Raw genomic sequence first — 24,626 nt, 5'->3', positions numbered from 1 at the left:
ACAGAATAATTCAGGGGCGGATCCACCCATTTTTAAAAGGGGGCTTCCAACCCAGGATAAAGGGGGGTTCCAACCATATGTACCCATTCAAAAGCATTGATCGTCAAACAAAAGGGGGTTCCAACTCCCGGAACCGCCCCCCTTTTGGATCCGCCACTGAATATGCTGCATTTTGATTGCGACTTCATAGTAGTTGGTGTTGGTGGCATACATCTTTGAGTAAAGTCAGGAACCTTGTGTATACTAGTTCGCTCTTGGCTGGAAGTAAACTGTGTACCAGTGGATACATTGCGCCGTCAACCATTGCGTGAAATGTGTAAAGTTGGAAGAATAGGTTCGAACAAAAATGTACCATCACCATATATGATATAAGTGTGTTAGATTCTTTTGAGTACTGAAGATTAACATATGTTCTTTACAAGTTCTTGTGTGTCGTCGTTCCAGTCGTCGTTTCTGAGTTTTACTAATTCTTCTTCGTAAATGGTTGGAATTGGTGTCAGCTCATCTGTGCAGCGAACTTTCATTCTCTGGATGACATCGTCTACCTTCAGCTACATGTGGTCAGACCTATAGTTGTGGTTTGCTGAGACTTTGGTCGATATGTTGTTCAGAGTATTGATGGTGACAGGACAGTTTGCAGTGGAACACGTCTAGTAAGATCTTTGGCCCCTTTTGTTCTTAGCCTGGAACTTAAACCCACTGTGTACAAGTTTTCGTTACCAAGTCTGTTTGTAACGATCTTTACTTGTAGTTGTGCATTAGCCATTGTAACTGATTAATGACATGACTGGAGAAGGACCACAATTTATATCAAAGTTTTAGCTTGGAGCTCATAAAGATTGGTGTTCTCAGCTGAGTTAGTATTTGTCAGCTAAGTTCTTAGGTTGCAAAAATTGTTCTGATTTTTTTTCAGCTCGGATAACTCAGTCAGTTAAAATTAATCAAATCTGATTGCTGTCCGTTTATTATTCATGCTTAAAAGTAAAGTGAACAGTTTTCATCCATTATTTCGTAATATTATTGTTAGAGTATACTTTAATTTCACATCTTAAGATTATATTTATTTATTACATTGGTTGCAATGAATTACATTGATTTCCCAGTGAAATAAAAACCGATAATTTCACATGTGAAATAAACGTGGTTATTTCACTCCTCTGACGTCATACAACAATAGGCGTTGTCAAGACGTTGATAACGTCGGATCAAAACAAATTGTGAATGCGTAGAAAAAAGATATAGTTCCTTACATTCTCTACTTTAATTTCATAAAAAAGCCATTTGCCAATGTAATAAAAAGAATAACTTATCAAAGAATTCAAATATCGAAAAATATTCAACTCGTGACCGAACAACACTGATAATTAACTCATGCGCTACGCGCATTCGTGAATTAATGTGTTGTTCGGTCACTCGTTGAATATTTTTCTCTATTTGAATTCTTCGATTAGTTATTCTATTTGAATTCTTCGATTAGTTATTCTATAAAGAATAACTAATCGAAGAATTCAAATAGAGAAAAATATTCAACGAGTGACCGAACAACACATTAATTCACGAATGCGCGTAGCGCATGAGTTAATTATCAGTGTTGTTCGGTCACGAGTTGAATATTTTTCGATATTTGAATTCTTTGATTAGTTATTCTTTTTATTACATTGGCAAATGGCTTTTTTTATGAAATTAAAGTAGAAAATGTAAGGAACTATATCTTTTTCTACGCATTCACAATTTGTTTTGATCCGACGTTATCGACGTCTTGACAACGCCTATTGTTGTATGACGTCAGAGGAGTGAAATAACCACGTTTATTTCACATGTGAAATTATCGGTTTTTATTTCACTGGGAAATCAATGTAATTCATTGCAATAAATGTAATAATTTGTTATAATATTATTTATCATCAATTCATTTGTTCGGATGACAATTTTTTAAGTTTACAAATTCAATGATTTTTTAATCATACTTCTATTTATCTGACTTATTCTTTATTGTTAAGTATTTCTTTGAAAGCATATTACAAATAAACAGTGTATTAAATCATTTTTTTTTAAATAATATTATACAGGTAAATCTTAGGTGAATTCTTAATTAACCTTGATTGTTATAAAAACAAATTATTTATCAAAACATATATTGTTATTTGCATGTGGGAATAGAAGGAATAGTGATTTTTAAAAAGTGGGAATAGGAGGAAGACACCAATGTTTTCTACTCAATGTTATGAATAAATGTGTATACATTTGCTGTCATAGAATTATTGTGAATGAGAAACAAATGACAACGAGAAAACAAGTCTCAATTTTTTAATGCCTTAACAATTTTAAATGATTCATGGATTTTAATTTTCTCATATAGATATTTTTTATTAAAATATTTTTAAAATGGTTCTGGTCCTGCCTGGAATAACATGTATATGATTTATATGAAATACAGAAATATATACATGTAGGTTTATAATTTTATGAACATTTGATATTTTATAACCACTCAGTTTCTCCAAGAAGGTCTACCGTAAATTACATATTTTAGAACACATTGATTATCCAGCGTCTGAAGGTTGCAACTGGTATACTTTCGAAACAGTGCTTGATACGAAATTCGACGTGACCTTTCCTATCAACTTTAGTCTAACTAAAGAATTTGAATGGTAAGTTCATAAAACTTGGGGGATAAAACATTGTCATTTAAAAGACTGACCAGTTATAAAAAATGCAATGAATGGAAGTGCAGAGGTATTGTCCCCGTCAAATGCGGAATGAAGGCTGGCTGAAATGGGGTGGTGGAGGGAATATTTTTGGAATAGACAAGACTGCTAGCAAACTGAACGAAACAAGAAGACTAATCGTTGTCTATCGTTGAAACGGGTTGACATAGTTACATTCCAAAACTAAACGAGACTTACCTTAATTTTACGCGACTGTCATACAAACGAGAGGTTAAGCTAGCTATAAAACCAGGTCAAATCCACCATTTTCGACATAAGGAAATGCCTGTACCAAGTCAGGAATATGGTAGTTGTTTTCTATTCGTTTGATGTGTTTGAGCTTTTGATTTTGCCATTTGTTAAGGGACTTTCCTTTTTGAATTTTCCTTGAAGTTCGGTATTTTTATTCTTTTACTTTCTGGTAAAAGTCGAATTTTAGTTGGAATTTGACGTAGTCATCTTTAGTTGTAAGGATAAGGTGCCCTCCCGTTATCCCTCCCAGAATTTGTTCAAGTTTGCACTGCATTTAGATAGTGAGTTTTGATTCAGTGATTTTGTATGCACAAACACTTCGACTTTGAAGACTGAAGCTACATATGCGCACGAACATCTCTCTATCTATCATAGTTTCTATGGAAATCTTAAATAATTGTTAAAATTATCAATCAATGGAAATAACTCCTTTAATGGGTAAATTGACAATTTTGGTCATGTTGACTTATTTGTAGGGGTTACTTTTGCTGATCATTTTTGCTGTGTTAAGTTTCTCTCTATCTATCATAGTTTCTGCGAAAAACTAAACAAATTTGTAAAAAGTATCTTTCAAGGATAATAACTCCTATAGGGAATAGGGGATCAATTGACAATTTCGGACATGTTGAATTATTTATGGGACTTCTTTTGCTGAATGTTTATGCTGTTTAAAGTTTCGGTCTATCTATCATAGTTTCAAAACTTTGAAATTTAATAAATACAGATTTTCAAGGGCAATAACTCCTATACAATTTATTTGTTTGTGATTAGGTCAGTTTATGGGAAACAACTAGTGATAGGTCAATGATATTTGTTATGCAGTTGAATTAGCATTGACACATCTCATTACGATGGAGATTATTTGGTCCCGTCCCCTCAGTCATGGTCTATTGACTTTGAAACTTTAGCTTACTTGACATGTATTAGTTTGTGATTATATCAGTTATATTAAGGGGAACCGCTAGTGGTATGTCAATGATATTTGGTATGCAGTTGTATTAGCATTGGCACATCTCATTTTCATGGAGGTTATTTGGACCCACCCCCTCGGTCATGGTCTATTGACTTTGTACTGTTGCCTACTAAACGTGTATTAGTTTGTGATTAGGTCAGTTTAAGTGGAAACACATTTGGTATGACAATGATATTTGGTATGCAAATGCATAAGCATTGGCACATCTCATTTCCATGGAGATTCTTTGGCTCTGCCCCCTCAGTCATGGTCCATTGACTTTGAATGTTTTGCATAGTTTAAATGTTATAGTTTGTGATTAAATCAGTTTAAGAGAAACCACTGATGTAAAGTCAATGATAGTATTATCATTTGCAAGTCTTCTTTTTTATTAGATTATTTGGCCCCTCCCCTATCATTGTTCAATGTTAAATTTGAAACTTTTACATCGTTAACAAGTTTTTGTTTGCTAGTTTAGTGTTAAGTGAACCAATTTTGATACGTCAATGGTATTTGTTATGCAGTTTTAAAAGCATTAGCATTTCTCATTTCCATGGAGGTTAATTGGTCCTGCAACTTAAGTCATTGTTCATTGACTTTGAATGTTTCCCATAGTTTATTTGTTTGAATATTGCCACTTTGATTCAATATTTCGATATACTATTATAATTAAAAAAAGGCGAGAAATCAGATATAAGGGATATAGATCAAAAACTGCATTTCCCCCCTTTATTCTATTTTTAACGGCCATGTTTTTTGACGGACCGGAATAAAAAACAACACAAACTTTATACTAGATAATATAAGGATCATTCCTAGATAATATAAGGATCATTCACTCTAAGTTTGGTTGAAACTGGTTCAGTGGTTTCAGAGAAGATGTTTGAAAAAGTTGAAGACGACGACGGACGACGGACGCCAAGTGATGGTAATAGCTCACATGACCCTTTGCTGTCATATCAGGGTTTTTTTTTATGGTACTGTTTTGGGTCTTTTATTATATTACTTGTGACTGACTTTTCAGAATATATGAAACATATTAAATGAAGACTCTTTGATGAAGACAGCAATGTATACAAAGAAATCAAATTCCAAGAAGGCTGTATAATGAACTTCAGCAAGATCAAGATGTTACATCGAAGTGAGAGGCAGATTTGTGCCCTATCCGGATCATGATAAAAGCACTTAATATACAAGGTCATATTAAACATCATTAAAAAGTTGCTAGACTAACATTATCACATAAAAGAAATCATAAACATGTAGTTATACATCCTACTTAACCATATTTATTTATTTAATCTTTTGCTTCTGTGAAATATTTGTCAATGAGCGGTTGCTTACAATACAATATAAATTAGAATCTATATTTTGACAACATTGTATCAAACCGAAATTTATATAGATGCTTGGTATTCCTTAAACAAAACTTGGAATTATGTAATACGTACACCAAATCAAGAGTATACCAAGCAATAGTATGACCGACATGTGAATAAAGCTGCAGTGTATAGGAATCTCAAACATAAGTCACAATTGCACAGAGACATACAGCTAGATATGTGTACTATGTATTCTCTTCCAGCTGATTTAACATATATAAAACTTATTATTAATTTGTTTTTAATTCCTGCACGTTTACTTTAAAACTATAGTATACTCTTTGACAGTTGATCTACCGTTAATTTAACCCAATTCATTTTTTTTATTATATACCCTTCAAGTGAAATTTCGCAATCGATGATAATCACCAGAACTTATATGTGAAACAGACACAGTAGCGTTGGTACATAGAAATTGAAATTTCACAACGGGAATTTTGAATCCATCTCTTTTATCCTAATGATCAGTTCTCGACCAATCCTCATGCGCTAGACCTAACTGTCTATGTGAAATCCTATTCCAAGTTTAACGATCACAAACCATTGAATTATTCAGTGAGAGGACATCATTTTTATAACAAAACGTAAAGTTAAAGTATTATGCTAGTGCCCATTCGTTCTTCATCACATGCTGTTGAAAATTCATTCATGATTATAATTAACGTGAAAGGTATAAATTATTCCGGCCTACATCCAAGTCCAGCGGAGCAAGAATATTTGTAATACTGCAATACACATTCCCCATGAATTAATTTCTTTATCATTTTGTACGAACACTTTACAAGTAGAAAGTTTTCCATAGTCAAAAGAGGTACCTCAAACCGCTTTCATTTCAACAACTGCAATTTTTGAATATTTTGTTTATCAATTCAACAAGTTGCTAATTTTGGACAACATGATTGGAAAGTAGTTGAACGAACAGTTGGCTGCTTCAAAAGAGAACATCAAAATATGACAAGGGGAAAGGGAACACACAACATTTTCCACGAATTTCACAGAGAAGTTAACCTTATCCAAATATGGGTTTAATTGTCATGCACATCCAACTTCCCTAACTGGATAAAATTTCACACACACTCCAGTTCTATTAGTTCATCTATAAAACCGTCCTGGTTTTTATCAAAAATAAATAAGCATTCATCAATATTACTGTTTTAAACGAATTCCTTAAACGAAGGAACCAATCAATAAATCAATCAACCAACCAATCTTCCAACCAGTCAATCAATCAATCAATCAATCAATCCTTTTTCTGAATATGACGATCGGCTTGAATTTAGTTGTTCTGACATGTCTAAATGATTAAGACAAAGTGAAGGGTCTTGGATCAGCTAGAACCCCACCCCACCCCTCTTCTAGAAAAACCCTATTTATGAACATCCTCATACGAACAATGGAAGAAGACGACTAGAAGAGGAGCATAGTTTGTTTTTTATAAAAATGCCGACTTATATTGAAAAACACGTCCACAAATATGTAACAGTTATGCTGCAAGCATCAATGCTAGTTTCAGATACATTGTCACCTTCGGAAAATATAAAATTTATTTGTACTCGCTACGAAACAGGAGAAAAGCTCGGCGAGCCTCGCTTTTCGTCCTGTTTCTAAAGCTCATACAAATACATTTTATATTTTCCGACAATGTACATATATTGTATATTTATAGGTGATATCATTTTTGCCGTTTGGTGTGCAAATCAACATCAATAAACAAAAATGTGTGGTGTTCATCAAATAAAATACACACACACACACACAAAAAGTAAATCAAATGGTTTTTTTTAGATTAAGATTAAACTATTCACCCATTACAAGTTTACTGACTATATGTGTAGGTTGAGACAGCTAATTTGAACGAATCGACAGAGCCCTCACCATAATGCTCAATAGAATGCTGTTCCTGTTTTTAATAGTTCGAGGCAATAATGATTGTTGACGTATTTTTGTTCTACAGGATGGACTTTGGTACGAGAGTAAGTGCATGTTTTGTGAATGTCTGAGCGGTTGAGATAAGTCTGGTTTTATAGATTGCAATCAGTTAGGTGTTATTTAAAAGAAAACAAATCACGACAAGGCGTGCATAACTAAGTTCTTCTATATACTAGGTTCCTCTATTTTAGATTATTTAACATGTCACTCACACTTATAATGTGTCTTAGTCAGTTTGGGACAAAACTTTCAGGCCTTCATCGTACTTTTTTTCTATCATTTGTTTATTTTCTCAGTAAAGTAAGGGTCCAAACTAAACAGGCATATTCTAGTGTTGGTCTTATTAAAGATTTATATGTCTTTTCCTTTACTGGGTTGGACATTATTTGTACTGTTTATCTTATATAGTGGTTATGTGATGTGATATTGAATTTAAACGCCTAGGTATTTTGCTTTGTCATCGTGTTCAAGTATGTGGCAATGTAAAGTGTAATTGTATATGACTTGATCTTTTTATCACTGAAATTAAATTTAGCATAAATCAACTTGGGCGTCTCCTTTTTAAAATTATACCTACCTGATGGTGTCATAATAGGAAAAGATCATTTAATTATATATAATCATTTTTAAAATCAGTTTATACTTTTAGTATTATAAGTTGATAGTTCAAATCTAATAATGGACATTTTAGTTGGTTTGACTTGTCTTGTCCTGTCTACCCGACAACAAATCATGGTTGCCGCTATTGATATGTCGCAGAACATTTGGATAAAGCGCAACTTTAATACTTTTCTGCAGTTAACAGAGCTTATTTTCTAATATACTGTACTGAACATAGCATACAACCTCGTCCTTTGGTCTTCTCTGGATACTTGGCAATCACACCAGATCTCATATTTCTATGCAACGATAAAAAGAAACCCCAGTATAAATTTTAAAAAAAAGACAACATTGAGTTCATAAACACTAGTTATACATTGCATTACAACAAACTTTTCACATCGAGCAAAAACCTTAAAACTAACCAGAATAGACATAAATTTGAACATAAATATAGAGGCGACTTTCTGAACATAGAGAAACAACACTAATTAAATGCGACAGTTTTTTGGAGTTCATTCAGATGCTAAGACATTATTTAAGATAACAGTTGTTACGGTCAAAGTTCCTGTAAGGTCTAATACACAAATGTTGGGAAAAATAGCCTTTTAACACCTCCCTTTTTAAGAGGAAAAACTGTTTTTGAAACATATATTAAGATAAAAGGCGTTGCTCCAATAAACATAGCTGTACCCAAAACAATAAAGAACAACACTTGCAATCAAATAGGTGTTAAATTCTTGATAATATCCCAGCATTGTTTCAAGCCAAATGGCATAACATGAAACTGGTGTCACAAACGAGGATTTTTTTACGCGTGTTTTTGGCAAAAAAAGCACCCTTCTTCATATCAAGTCGCGATATATACTTGGCATCTCCCAATTTGTTTTAATGTTCGCCCAGTCTAGGAGTGGATACGTGTAAAAAAAAAGTTATCCGGTTAATTTTCCGATAATCTACACATATCCTTGGCGTTCCAACATGTTTACTTTTGGGAACTATCGGTGCACTCCTCGTACTAATGAAGATTTGATAACGCCCTGCTTTAGCATTTCTTCTATTGCAAGTTTCACATCGACACGAATAGCACGTGGAATATGACATGTACGAGGCGACTTGATTGTGATCGGAAATTTATATTTTGATCGTCTTGTTGAATTTTTGTTATAATTCAATATTGCAGACGAAATGTTACTATTAGTAATCTCATCATCTTTGCTTACTTTCTTCAGGTCAACGGCATGTTCAAAAAGTTCCAACTATGTACTGGCTTCCGAAGCTGCACAAAACACCTTACAAATATAGATTTATTTCGTCTTCAAGCCATTGTTCCACTACTTAACTGTCTATTCAACTTACTAGTACACTTGGTACAATAAAAAACTGGTAATGAATTGTTCAAATAAGGCCTTTGAAAATAGTGGAATTAGTTACTTTTGGAGTGTCAAAAATTCGTTGGAAGTACTTGATAAATTACATGCTCATATTGGTGATTTCTATTCTGTTCAAAGTTTTGGTTTTTCTACCCTATTTACCACTTTGCCTCATTATTTCATTAAGAAAAAAATCATATACCTAATTAAATGGGCATTTAAAAAGTCAGAATGCGAATTTATATGTTCAAACTCTTTTAGGTCATTTTTTAAAGAACTATGTTAACTGGACCTGCTTTGATGCGATAACTGCACTTGAATTTTTACTAGATACCATTTTTGTTCGCTATAGGGATTCCGTATATCATCAAGTTATCGTAATTACAATGGGGACTAACTGTGCACTACTTATTGCAGACCTGTTTCTGTATTGTTACGAGTTACAATTCATGACTAAAATCAGCAAAGACCCATCGAAACAACATCTGATACAAAAATTTAATGACACTTTAAGATATTTGGATGATATATTAGCTCTCAATAATGACGACTTCAGTATGTACACTAAATAGAGAATATCATATGGCTTTTTCAATATCACATCCGTATCAACCCGAGACACCAATATAATCCCAAGAGCTCTACTCGAGGGATTATATTGGTTGAGGGTTGATACGGTGTGTGATATTGAAAAAGCCATATCATATACACTTTATTATATACATATACCTCACGTAGATGTTTTTTATGTGACCTGACGTCATACAGGTAAGGAGGTTTGAAATGACGTCATACAGATTATAGGTTTGACATGACGTCATACAGATTAGGGGTTTGATAAAGCTTTTGCAACAGTGACTGCAATCGATGACGTGACGTCATACATATTAAAGCTGTGATAAAGCCTTTGCAACCGTGCTGATATCGATATCATCACGGGTGGCTGATACAGCACGCTTGGCAATGATTGTATTACACATACAATTTATCTGTATTTACTACTAAGTATATAATAAAGAAATTTATCCTGCTGAACCGACTTTAAATAAAGCTAATAAGGGGACGAAGTCCCCTATTACAGTAGAAAAATCAATAAAAAAAAAAAAAAAAAAAAAATCGGGAAAATTTCCCGAAATTTTCATTGTACTAATGAACTCAAAATCGTTAACTTTTTTTTTGTAACTTTTTTTAATTCCCGCATTTGCGCAGAAATCTACTTCCTTCTTCCGGTCTCGTTTGTCATGAGACTTTGAGTGAAATATATATTTATCAGTCCAGTAAAATATAGGAAGGAACACAATAACAATTTCATTTCTAATTATTCTTTGATATGAAAAAACGTTACCTGATGATAGCGTTTCTTTGTTTACATTGAACATGACGTCATAATTAAAATAACGTCACATATAAAATCCCTTACAACAGAACCAAAATCGGAAACGTTACGGTATTTCCGTTTCTTTTTTAACAGATTTAGAACTTAAAATATGTTTGAATTAAAAATAAATAATTTATATAGACTTCGTCCCCTTTCACAGGTAATGCCTGCCTCATATTACCAACAATGAATACTGCCCTTTCCTGGGTCTTAATATCTATATCTTTAACGGGAAGCTTTATACCAAAATTTACGATAAAAGAGATGATTTTTCATTTCCTACTGTTTATTTTTCCATTTTTAGATGGTGACGTTCCCTTGTCACCTCTTATGGTGTTTTTATATCTCAACTTGTTCGATTCGCTCGTGTATGTAATAACGTATTTGATTTTAACGAAAGAAATCTCTGTATTACTGAAAAATTATTACACCAGGGTTTTCGATATCACAAACTTGTCAAAACATTTACTAAATTTTATCATCGGTACAAGGACATCATTCGTAAATATAAATTAACGTGCAGACATGTAATACGTTCAGGTATTTCACATCCCATCTTTTATGGTAATATTCTATACAAAGCACAAAAAAAGCTAACCAAACTTTTAAACAGACTTATTCAGAAGGGATATAATTACGATACTGTTGTCAGGTAATTAAAGATGGCATTTCTGGAATTAATATTGATTCACTCATAGGGTCTTTGCATCAGAAATATACACATTTATTCTAAAACCAGTTGTTGGCATGATACCGGTAATGCTCTTCTCGTATATTTTATGATGGTATGATACTAAACCCCTAAAGGGAGGGATTGTGCTTGATTTTCATATGATGAAGACATAACCTTTCAATCAGTTTAATTGAGGTCTGGAGCTGGCATGTCAGTAACTGCTAGTAGTCCTTTGTTAATTTATGTTGATCAGTCATTTTGCTTAGTTTCTTATGTTACCTATTCTAACATCGGACTCGGACTTCTTTTAAACCGAGTTTTACAGTGTGTATTGCTGTTTGCTTGTTTATTCTACATTGGCTAGAGGTATAGGGGGAGGGTTGAGAAAACATGTTTAACCGCGCCGTATGTTTGCGCCTGTCCCAAGTCAGGAACATCTGGCCTTTGTTACTCTTGTATGTTTTTTAATTTTGGTTCATTTGTACGTTTCGGAGTCTAGTGGGACGTCCATTTTCGCTGAACTAGTATACATTTTTGTTTAGGGGCCAGCTGAAGCCCGCCTCTGGTAGCGGGATTTTCTCGCTGTGTTGTAGACCCTATGGTGGCCTTCAGCTGTTTTCTGCTGATTGGTCGGGTTGTTGTCTCTTTGACACACTCCCCGTTTCCATTCTTCTCTGGATACAACAAATGCGTTACTAGTTCCCTCTAATATATCCATTCCCAAAAGTGCTTTGACAGCCAATTCCGGTACAAGTCCAATTTGACCAATACCTCTATAATACGGTGTGTCTATGTCAACTACAGCAACTTAGCAACCAATAGCAGTTTGTAGAGTAACGTTGTGTCCATGTAAAATGTTGTTACTATCCACAAGATCTTCACGAATTAATGTCATGTCAGCTGCAGTGTCTTTTACAAAGCGTACTTGCTTTCCGTTTACTTCTCCTTGAACACAAAAAGCGGTTTAACTAAATAAGATGCAGGATTTCCTGTTTTCTTGTCCTTTTTTCGACATCACGTGCGTTTAATGTCCTATAGCTTTACTTTTGAAATTTCATCGTTTTGTTAATTGTCATTTCTCTCGTTATCATTATGCACATTAAATTGTCTCTTCTGATTGTCACCTTTTGACGGTATTATGTAGTCATATGCTGCCTCTACTATTAAGTGTGCAATGTCTTTATTTATTCTTACCTATTGCGCTTGACCTGATGGTAGAGGCTTTAAGTAAACACTTGGTAATGGGTCTTTGACTTTAATACATCTGATGAGATTTTGTATAATTCGCGCCATCAAAGATCTTCAAGTTTCATTTTAACTTTTTTAACATTTATAAAGTCAACACAATATTCATGAGGTCTCTATCCAAGTTGATATCAATTAGCGCCCTTTTCGAATCGTCGTACGAAGTGGAAACTTGCAAAGAAACATGTCTTGCTTCACTTGTAAACAATATTTTTAGCTGTAAATGAAAAAATAAACTCTATATTTACCTCACGTTTATCAGTACACTCAAACCTTTAAAACATTTGAAAGCTAAGGATTCCAAACCACGGAGCTATATGAACCAAAATTGAATTATCTTAATGTCATTAGACCATGCAGTTTGTCTGACCACTTACTGTATATCAAATTACAATACCAATGTTAGAATGTCGTCACTTTTCGGACCAAACGGTCGCAATTTTGACTGATACATGCCAGTATTGGGACGTTTTTTTTTTTCTCCAGTAAACGAATTCTTTCTCTTTCGATCTGAATTCCGATAACGAATTTTTCACGTTCGATGGCAAGATTTTCCATTCCGGGAGCACTAATTTATTTCCACAGTTCTTTAAAGTTCATTCAGAGGTTACGAAAATATTTAAGATAACAGTTGTCCCGGTCATAGTTTTTTTTTGAAATGTCTAATACACAAATTTGGTGAAAAGCCTTTTAACAAACAACACGACATAATATTACATGTACAACCATGAACATGACATATGACATCAGACAAGTGGCTACACCTTATGTCAAGCTCTAAATGACCGTTAATGTGATCGTTAATGGTCGTTGACAAGAGCCTGGTCAAAATACCTTAAGGTCAAACATTATAACTTAGCACAGCAACTGATGTTATGGACTTTGGACTTTAACTAAGATTTCGAGCACTTGACCTTTCTTTCTTTTAATGGAATGAAAAAGGTACAAGAATTTGCAAAAATTAATTACAGAAAAAGCTCTAACTGCCTGATGCCCTTGAATGTGTCAGACACACGGAATAATTAAAGCAATATTGACTGTATTAAAAATTGTTTGCATTTACTGAAAGCGCGCTCACAGTACTAAATCTGAGGATATAGGAAGAATCACTCTACTCTCGAACACCGACGATTCAGATTTTATATAACATAATAAATCTGAGTACAAGAAGGCACACTATCGTGAAATGCTTAAAGTGTATTCGTGAGCATGCATTAAAGATGTTATAAATGGTTTATTCGTTGTAGCAGAAATCGTTTTATCAAAAGTAGTAGATGTACAATAAACACAGCAAAATTTCTTTTAATAAACGAAAATGTAACAATCATAACCATTAAAATTACAGAAATTCAATTAACACTTTAATTTTAATACAGAACACACACTCTTCTGACAAATGATAATAAAATATATTAAAACAACAGTAATTAATAAAAATAAAAATTTGTGACATTTTCTACCAAATAAATTGCATTGATTGTGCTATTCTACATCATTATCTCTACTAACCTGTCTTTATATATCATTGAAATTACCACCTACGACTAGACAGTAGACACCAAGATGATTCAGAAACATTATAATTGGCTTTCCAAAAAATATATCTTTCTAAAATTATTAAGTCAAGTTTAGAGGTAAGCGTGTCATGGATAAGCAGTAGCAAACTTTCTCTAGCAGTGTAACTGTAAAATCAAATTTATATCATGCTCAATATTACTCAAAGGTATGAGTTCACAACAATCTATTTAAACAACTAAAAAGTTGAAATGTCAGTAATCTGCTGTAAAAGATATTGGTACATGTATCACAGGGAAAAAAACCCAATACTTTTGAAAACATTACAATATTTTAGAGCTTAACTTAAATACATCAGCAAAAAAAGATCAAAGTCCCCAATTTGAACTATAGATGAGTTATAATAACAAGTCAACTGTAATTGATAAACTCTATTTTAACAATTCCACATAACATGTTGGCCCGTCCATTTTTAGGATATTGTTAACTGTTGAAAGATATCACAAATTTATAATTTAGTATTCACTGCAAGTTTCCTTGTTTCATATAAACAGTGTTAGTCTTAATATAATATATACTTATAAAGTCGAGTGGCTAGATGCTTGTCTAACAATATCTTAAAAGTCAACCAGAGAACATGAATATAATATCAATATGTACCTTCTTTTATAATAAATATGTATAATTTCATACGCATCACAAGAATATTGTATATAAATAAAGATAATATATAAATAATACTTTGGTGTTAGAAATGGTGATCCACAGCAGAAAACATCTGACTAATATCAAAATGGCTAATGCTAAAAAAACCTGAATTTTCAAACACTTATGACATATTTTTTCTCCTCATTTAAAAATTGTTATAAAATCTTACTTGCTAAAAAGTATTCAAGTAGACAATACAAACACATGTGTAGCATTGGTAAGACAAAATCTAGTGGTAGTACTTATCATCAACATAGTATTGTTTTGTATATATGGATGAATAATACATTCTCAACAAATGCATAAAGTTAAAATATTCTGAAGATAGGCATATAATTAAAAAATATTCTGAAGATAGGCATAAAGTTAAAATAATCTGAAGAATGGCATAAAGTCAAAATATTCTGAATAATGGCATAAAGTCAAAAAATTCTAAGAATGGTATAAAGTCAAAATATTCTGAAGAATGGCATAAAGTCGAAATATTCTAAAGAATGTCATAAAGTTAAAATATTCTGAAGAAATGCATTAGGTTAAAATATTCTGAAGAAAGGCGTGAAGTTAAAACATTCTGAAGAAAGGCGTAAAGTTAAAATATTCTGAAGAATAGCACAAATTTCAGTGTAGTTCTTGTTCGAATCCTTTGTACAATGCACATATACATATTTATAATAAATAATTCACATAAATAAAACCCCATTTTTCAGTTAATAATATCAATAAGTATGCAATGATCACGAAAATCTTCATGTTTACGAAGTTCATAATTATTTTTACTTTTTACATATTTCAAAAGTGACTTTTTTAGTTTTTACATTGTTTGTTAGATATAAATGTGTCTGAACATTTTCTTGCCAGCTTGAAGCTATAATTTTTTTTGCTATCAAGTCCATGAACAGGAGCGGAAAGACAATTGCAGTAAATATCAAAATTTTAAAACCTTGGCTTAATGGAATTTGGAGAATGTATGATTACAACTGTCGCTTTGTCACATTTGAAGGAGTTACAACAAACAAGAAAAACTGTTTTAAAATGTCTCGTATCTATTGTAAATAATAAAGCATAAACTATAAAAGAAAATTAAAAAAAAAGAAACATAACAAACGCCAAAAATAAACAATATGTATCCATCATCACCGGATTGACAAAAAATATACAAATAAATCTTCCAATAAGATTTCTGATCAGATCAAACGAAGGTAAACAACCAACAATTTATTTTAAATCTCACAACAATTAAAATGCTACACCAAGAAGAGTAAGATGTGACTGCATTTTAAGTTAGCATGGAAGTTATTTCAAACCCATTTTCTTAAGAACCACAAACAACTTATTTTAACAATGCTAGTTTAAAAAGTCCATTCAAAGGTTATTTAATATTTAGACTTTAGACCCTTTGGTCCTTTATAACATAACTCAGCAAGAATTTCAAAGGAAAACCCCTTGAAGCTTTTTACTGTAAAAAAAAAGTTAGGTGAATGTCCTTTCGATCATTTATTTTTCGGAAACCATAAGATAAAACTCAATGACAGACACCTGGCTTAGGACAGGCAAGTAAAGAATGTGACAGGGTTAAACAAGTCCTTAAATTCAGCAAATTATTTGACAAAGATGGCCATATATAAATTTTGCTTGTTTTTGCACTTTGTACTTTTATAGAAACATCCGCCATGATGTTTGGTCAGCGTTTTCACAATTTAAAACTACACACCTGCGACTTTATCAGATGATTGAAAAGAGTCTCGTTCTGAGCAGATGGTATAGGAAAATTATTAATGGACATTCTGACATTACTTATATTGGTATTTTGGTCAGCAGAACTATGTACTAAAATGGTAAGAAACTAGCTATAATAAAATTCATATAGAATATGTTACGTGCAAGTGAACGTTTTTGCTTAGAGATATTATTTTTTTTTGTTAATAGATAAAGTTAAAACAAAACAAAACGTTTTGTGTACATACAACATCAACCAACCCCTACCATACTATATAACAATAGGTGAATTAATTGTTCTTGGTTTACATGTTTGTTCTGATATGAGCACATTATTATTTGCATAGCTATAACGTATTCGTATATCATTTCATAACCGTAAATGATTCTCTAAAAAGGAAACTAAATGTTTAAACTATTAATATAATTAACATTAATCTTGTGATGAAGAATAATAGGTCTGGAGAGGTTTGACACGTTTTTCAATCCATTTCGGGGTATCCCAAGGGTTACTCCATGCTAGCCATGGTCCATTCATGATGGTGAAGGATGAACACTGTACTATAACGAGGCCAATTATCACTTGGACTGTTGTCATACGTTGGCCAAGTAGGAATGCCATTAGAACATGGACGCCAACATCGAACGCTGTTCCCAAGATGGAGTCAAGATGCCATTCTTTATAGAACTTGCTCTTGGTCCAATCTATCGAACTCCAACTAATTATCTGTAAAAGATATGTAACCTTGACTCATTAATATAAGAGTGATTTTGTCCATTTACTTGATAACAAGTAGTAAATCAACAGTATTGGCACTAAATGGTTTTTGTATACATTGGTACTTACAACCAATATCAGTTGTCTTGACGAAATCGCCATATTCTGTTCTGATCAAATATTAGTTACTGTAATTATTCACACGAGTACGACTTAAATGCAGTCATTTATCTATTTTTATAAATGCAGGATCTGATGATATAAATTCGAAGCAGAAAATGAAAAAGAAATGTGCATACACGGATTTAGGTAGCATTTTATACATATCATGACATCTTAAAGTTTCGTACATTAGAATAATTCTTACAATTTGTTATTTTCAGAGTTATTCTAGATAAATTTATAACCGATTTTAAAGGAACCAATCATTTTTGCCTTGACAAATATTCTGATTCAAACAAGATCTTCTTTAGCTCCGGTTTGCTTTTCATTTGGTTATGGTAGCAAAGCGAGCCAATAAGGAAACACCAATGTCAAATTTGACATAAAATATAATTAGCTTAAATAACGGTTACTGGTGAATTTTAGAAAGTAGAAAAAAGTCGACGCTTAGTCGTTTTGTTTTTATTGTAAGGTGCAGCGTTACAAGGACATCATTGAAGGCTTTTCAGTTGTCTGAATACGAAGAACAGCCAAAAAAGCACGTTAAGTTTAATGTACGGTTATTTCACATATATCAAGAGAACAATGTGTCATAAAAAATCTGATTCAGCCGGATATTCAGCAAAAGAAGACGTATATACATATAATTACCTTTTTTGCAGGACCTGTCTGTTCCCAGAATAGGAAATAATACATATGTTGGCACATCTGAATTACAGCTAGCCACTGTAACCTTCCAAGAACCACAAACGATGATACAAAAACTGTCATCAGATCTATCAAGAAGTAATACCTAATTCGAACTAAGTCTTTCCGAGGTAACAGACGCACTCTAAACAAGACAGCACAATGTCCAACAATATGGTATGCTTCCAGACAAAAACAAATGATTGTGAGAACATTAGAGAAACTCTCCAAGGAAAACATGATTACCTGAAAAATATAAGACAAGGGCCATTTAATACATGACATTTATACACGCTTTGATTTTAACATCACATGAGCTTGGTTCAAAAAGGACCAACCCTCATCCCTTATCCTGGAATTTTGCTCAATTGTTCGATTTGTTCCCTCTGAATGTTTTGTTTGAATAAATACTGGATGCTTTGATATTGGCAAGAGCATTTTGTAATTAAGTTACAAGTTCAAAAAAGTATGACTGATTAATTAATGTTTTCGATACGAAACGATTTGATACAAATTCCCTCGCATGCATCAAAATCGTAAAAAGTTGGTCTACTGGAACAAAACTCAAACTCGACCTGTAAGTAACATATCATAATGCACCAGTTCCAGATCTGCATCCATTTCAACAAAAAGTCCGGACAAGTACATTTGTATTTAAAAAAATATTAAGTCCAAGTCATTACGGCAAAAGTTGGTCAACCGGAACGAAAAATACTGTCGATCTTGTATTCAAATATCTGCCCGAGGTGCCTGCGAGAACATTCTAATAAAAAATTTTTAAAAACATTTTCATTGGCGGATCAACAGAGCACATCATATTACCAGTTATCGGTACTGCAAATATTTAACACAAACACAGATCAATTAAATTCTGTTGTACAATATTGCAAAATCCTTTGTGGTGCAATAATATTACAATCGAACAGCAGATGAAAATCTGCATGCTGCACACGATAGTTAAAACAATTGTAATGGGAACACAAATCCTATTTACCGGCTGTAGTGAAAGCAGGTAAAATAGTGTGATGAGGAGATAGCTGACGATGTGACGACTTATTTGCATAATTTATAATTGCGACGGTAAAGTTGTTCCGGAACTCCCATAACCAATACTTCCTGGTGTTGTTGCTATACTGGGGGAAATAATGAACAAACATTTAAAGTTGTATTTGTAACAAAAGATTCCGTTTTTTTTCTTCATTTCTAAGTACTATCAAATAGAAAGACTGATACAAAGACTATCACCATTAAACAACTTCAAAAACCAAAGATTATGACAATATGGTCATTTTAAATTTCAAAAATAAAAAGTATTTTGTGAATGTATGTGTGCTATACACGTATTTTTGGGAAAACCTTAAATAAACTGTACGCTTTTGACTAAGACTTTTTGGAAGACGTTTGCTAACATAAAAATCAAAATGACTTGAACAGAATCGAGATCAGCTAAAACCGTCGATAATCAACGTTTTGGTAGAATTGCTACCTTAATTTTAGTACTTGCTCGATAATTTATCATTAGTCAACATGTATGATCATTGCCTAAAAATCGTGACTCCCCGAAAATACCTCTATACTACATGACTTATTGACAGTAATTTGACTAAGTTAAAGTCCTGTGACAAATATTTTTTGCCTTTCCTGGACGAGAAAAACAATACATGAATAAGGTAAGTTTTGCCAAAATCGGGCTACCACTTAAATAGGGTATGTTGCAGTTGGGTAGGTACAGTAATTTTTTTCTTCCAATAGGTCACCAACAGGCTATTGAAAATATTCTTTTCCAATGTGTTTTTTTTATTACGGAAAGGGAACCCCCTGGTCGCGAAATTGGATATCATGTCTCAGGAGAAGTCCAATTTACCATATTTGTATACTCTAGTCAAATTTAGGGGTCTCTTCACTAAAATGTCTATAGGCGGGGTTACTGTTAACAAGTATCAAATAATATTGTAATTTGAGGTCAACATTATTTGCGTAAACCTTCACTATAAAAATAAGGAGATGTGGTATGATTGCCAATGAGACAACTATCCACCAAAGTTCAAATGAAGTGGATGTAAGCAATTATAGGCAGCCTTTAAAAATGAGAAAAACCTGCTATAAAAGGCCCCGGCGTGAAAAATATGAAACAATTCAATTAAGAAACTAACGGCCTAATTTATAACAAAATAATTTACGAAAAACAAATATGTCAGACATGAACCAAGGACAACCACTGAACTACAGGCTCCTGACTTGGGACAGGTACATAAAAAATGTGGCGGGGTTAAACAAGTTTTTTATCAAAAAATGAATTCTTGGGAAAGGGCTATAACTCAACAACGAGAAACGCTAAAATCGTGAAAATTGAACTTGACCTTCATTTAGTCACAGGAAACAATATATCTAAATTTCGTCAAAGCGTTTCAAGTTCATGTTAATGACCGGACACTGTTTGGCAGCCGCCCGCCCGCCCGCCGTACATCCCCAAATCAATAACCGATTTTTACTTCGAAAATCCGGTTAAAAATCAGTCAAAAAAAGCTAAACTCATCAGATCGATACAAAGAATAAATCAAACAAAAACACAGACCGGACGTGGCACAGTATACCAGTATATCCATCCCTCATCCCTAACAACAAAAAAGACACTAAGCACAGATCTGAGAGTACTCGCAGTTACTGACAACTGGTTCAAAGCCAATAACAACTAATGAAAAAAATCATGTATCTTAAGACTAAAATATCAATCAGTACACATCCAACCTCCAACGGATTTCGTGTAATGACGTCATTAACAGTCAGAGAAAAACATGACCTTGTGCAATGCCAAAATATAGGTATCGACAGATTGTAGTACCTGAAAGTACATATATCATATGTGTAGTATTTAGTATGGTTTTAATTTACTGATAACAAAACCAATATTCAAACCAATAAAACAATAACCAAAGATTTAATTACAGCGTTGAATAGGCAACCTTTTAGAATAAGTGAGCGTATCTAAATTTCCGTGCTCGGTAAACAATATCACCGTAAAATTTAGGACGTGCTATTCCGTTTGAAATAAGTTTTCTACAGGTAAAGCCAAACTTGCAAACCAAATCTTTGCATCTATGGAAGAATTTAGTAAAGGTTTAAAGTAATTTGTGGTAACGAAGTCCCTGACTGGGACTTAATAATTTACTAGTAATACATAACATATATTACGCTCATTGAAATCCAAAACGTCACTACAGACACGAACATAGAGAACGAGTTGGGATAAATAAAAACCGTAAGACGGTGCCAAAAGAACATCATCGTCCAAAAAAGAAAAAATTAACAATACTGTTGGTTTCTGTTTTGTCAGAAAAGATCGAATCTATTATTAATTTTCATATCATTTAACTTTTTAATATCTTATTTGGGCGCCGATTATATATCTGACAGTATGTAATAATCAATGCATCATAGGACCGGACCTACCCACAGGGGACACGAGCTGTAACTGTTGAGTGTTAAAAACCATGACCAAGTGAAATACATAACAGATGACATGAACTTTTATTGGACATGTACAAATTTATGATGGATGTCCCTTTGGTATCTTTCGCCTCTCTTTTAGTTAGTTGGGGTGTCAACGTCCCACATTACAAGTATGTAGTGTTTTCAAAATTCGTGTGATCTATTGATTTGTTGCTGTGGTAACTTAAAAGAGGCGGTAGAATCAATTAAGAACATAATTAATTATTTATTTTACTAAAAATGCTCAATATTGATACTTTAGTCGATAAAGGTTACTGTTGTTATGGGAAGACGAACGATCAATACAAGTAAAATACTTATAGTTCCCTATGGATACAACTGTATTTACACCAACCATGAACCTGCATATACCATGATTTACCATAAAATAACACCAAATTGCTGAAAGATCAGAATTCTATCCTTTTGTATTAATTATACAAATAAGATACACCCAATCGGGCTAACGCCCACATTGGAAGCCAGAATAATGGGTAAAAAGTGCAGAAAAAATGCAGATTAGAGAATAATGGGGTGCTGAAATATAAAGAATAGAGAAAAATTGTGTAAAAATTTAAAGAATGAAGACATGAAGGACCCCATCTAAACCCTCATTTATTACTTTTTTGAACTCGTGCGACGTCCGAATAACAGTTAGCTCTATATATATTGTCTCATCGGCACTCATACCACATCTTCTTATATCTATATACACAGAGCGAATTTTGGAGGGTGGGCATCTCATCCTCACAAAATGAGTAAATAAAACTAATACGTCTCTCCTCATACTCCAACCAATGTGGCAACTGAATAGAATATTATGTCCTATTGATTAGTAAATTTTGCAGGTTTTTTTTTTAAATATTACGACACAATTTCCTTTTACACAAATTAAAATAAGAACAATTAAGATATAAAAAAAATATATACTAGTTTAATACACCATGTACATGTAAACAGGGGAACAAAATAACCATATTACAAGAAGGGCAAGAAGCTTGAGCCCCAGGTTGATCCACTGATAAATGTATAAAACATGTACGGTAACGTTAAATGTATTTTCAGTACAATGAATAAGATGAAATTCAATGTCAATGTCAGGGATAAAAGATAGTGTGGTGATAAATCAATACAATCATATAAATATAAATCAAGTGATACAAAAATGATCAAACAGTCTAGTTTACTAAAAATGACAAACCAAAACAATAGTTATATTTATGCTTACCTCTTACTTTCGAGTGCGTGTTGATTATTGACACAATTCAACCGAAACTCTCTTAGCTACACATCAACAAAGAAATCCCTTAATATTTGACCTAATTAACATCCAATACCGAAAAGGAAATGGTCACGTACACCAGATCAATGGATTAATTCCGTTAGCGTCATTTAAGGTCACAGACTATCTTAGATCTAGGTCAAAAATGTATGGAATACAAATCTTGACATAAATAATCACATTTTAAAAAAGTATTTTTAAATCGAAGAACAGCACACATATAATATTTCAAAACGAACAAGTTTTACTTTAAAAAAAATTAAATCTACAAATGTCATGCATGAAAAGTATTAGATGAAGCAAAATTTTTTAGGTAGGGGGGGGGGGGGGGGGGGGGCGCAAACTTAAATTTTTTTGAGGTAAAATTATCGAAATATTCTTTATTAAGCTGAAGACAACCCATGCTTTGCAAATTTTAGGGGGGGGCTCACGCCCGCCACGCCCCCACCTGAATCCGCCCCTGTATCTGGTTTATAGTATTGTTTATGGTATAATTTACTCATATCTATTTGTATTATTACACACTGTCTGAATCATTGCCCCTTCGGTCGACCAGAGACCAAATGACGTAGAAGTAAGCAACTATAGGTCAACGTACGGTTTTCAACCACAGGGACTCGATTAGCAGATTAAAAAAAATTTGATCAATGTTTTTTTATTTTTTTTTTTTTAGTATTTCCTGTCCAAGGATTTTTCAGTATTCGGATATGGATAGTAAACTGCTTATTGCTAGAAAACAAAAATATTATTGCCATCAAATATGAAATAAAGCAACAAACGATAACCACATTTAAAATTACAAGCTCCTGACTTGGGACAGGAACATAAAGAAAATGGCGGGGTTAAACATGTTAGCAGACAGTGATGCAACAGCACAAACTACAAAACAATAAACGAAAAACAAATATGATAAACAGCAAAGGGAAAAAGATGCGTTTCTTTTTTGTTAACATGAAAATTAGCATTTGCAAAAAAAAATCTGCTTGTTCAGCATAAACTTTTCTAATTGTGAGACACAATTTCTGTCAAGGTTTATTAACCTTCTTTTGTTATCAAACGTGAGGTGATTAGATGATTATGATGATACCATGCTGATAGATATAAAACATGTCTCCCAGATGTAAGTCATAATCGATAACAAATAAATTATCTTATTTTGACGACTATAAATACTCGAGTAGTCCTCAGACTGTTTTTTTTTTTTTTGTGATTATAAAAAATCCCCAGAACCTGCCATGTTTACACCACTAAATTACCTCTATGAACAGCAAAAACTGTATAACTAGAAAGTTTTATAACGTAGAAAATTATGGTTTTTTATGACTTTAGAAATTTAGACTGTTTGTCTGCAGGGATGTCGATGTTATTTTTTTCTCTGCAGGGAACGTAGAGGGGATTTTTGGTCTCTGCAGGCGATATCGAGGGGATTTTTAAAAATCTCTGCAGAGGATTTGAAGGGATTATTTTTTCTGTCGAGGATGTGAAGGGGATTTTTTATATTGTCTTGTTCAATGGTAGTTGTCGTCTAGATGTCTATATATAATAGAAAAGAAGGGACACGTGGTATCCATCCATGACACAATATCAGTACATGCACAGTAAAAAACACAAAAAGCAAAGGAAAAGCGTTTTTATTATTGTTCTTCATCTGAAAGTCACAGTGGGGCCTTCAATATGGAGCAAAAACTCTCACCCCACTGCAAGATATGTTTTTTGAACAAATCAGTGACAAAAAGTACCGTTGTTACTGTCCGTTTGAGTTTTATGGGTTTTTTTTTATTCTATATGTGGTTGCTGATTTTACATTCAACTTTTTTCTTACTGTTTTACTTTTCTGAATTTTTTTTTTACTTTTAA

General features: G+C 33.0%; 1 protein-coding gene across 1 annotated transcript; it reads right to left on the bottom strand.

Moving 5' to 3' along the window:
* Positions 1-13,778: 13,778 nt before the first annotated feature.
* LOC127725787 (uncharacterized) lies at positions 13,779-22,897 on the bottom strand. Its single transcript, XM_052233069.1, has 3 exons — positions 22,716-22,897; positions 17,963-18,244; positions 13,779-17,158 (listed from the first exon to the last, which is right to left on the bottom strand). Exons 2-3 carry the CDS (start codon positions 18,236-18,238, stop codon positions 16,865-16,867), a joined length of 570 nt encoding a protein of 189 aa, XP_052089029.1. The 5' UTR covers positions 18,239-18,244; positions 22,716-22,897; the 3' UTR covers positions 13,779-16,864.
* Positions 22,898-24,626: the final 1,729 nt, after the last annotated feature.

The sequence above is a fragment of the Mytilus californianus genome, unplaced genomic scaffold (assembly GCF_021869535.1).
Source record: "Mytilus californianus isolate M0D057914Y unplaced genomic scaffold, xbMytCali1.0.p SCAF_15, whole genome shotgun sequence".
Classification (NCBI taxonomy): Eukaryota; Metazoa; Mollusca; class Bivalvia; order Mytilida; family Mytilidae; genus Mytilus; species Mytilus californianus.
The sequence above is the reverse complement of the archived record's forward strand: the minus strand, read 5'-3'. Positions and strand labels throughout refer to the sequence as shown.

What these genes read in the sequence shown, in the direction of transcription:
- LOC127725787 (XM_052233069.1), bottom strand. Translation starts at nt 18,238, where the DNA reads ATGTTTTCCTTGGAGAGTTTCTCTAATGTTCTCACAATCATTTGTTTT. An exon ending in AGACAGGTCCTGCAAAAAAG is followed by an intron (nt 17,159 to 17,962) that starts GTAATTATATGT and finishes TATCTTTTACAG; the next exon opens with ATAATTAGTTGGAGTTCGAT.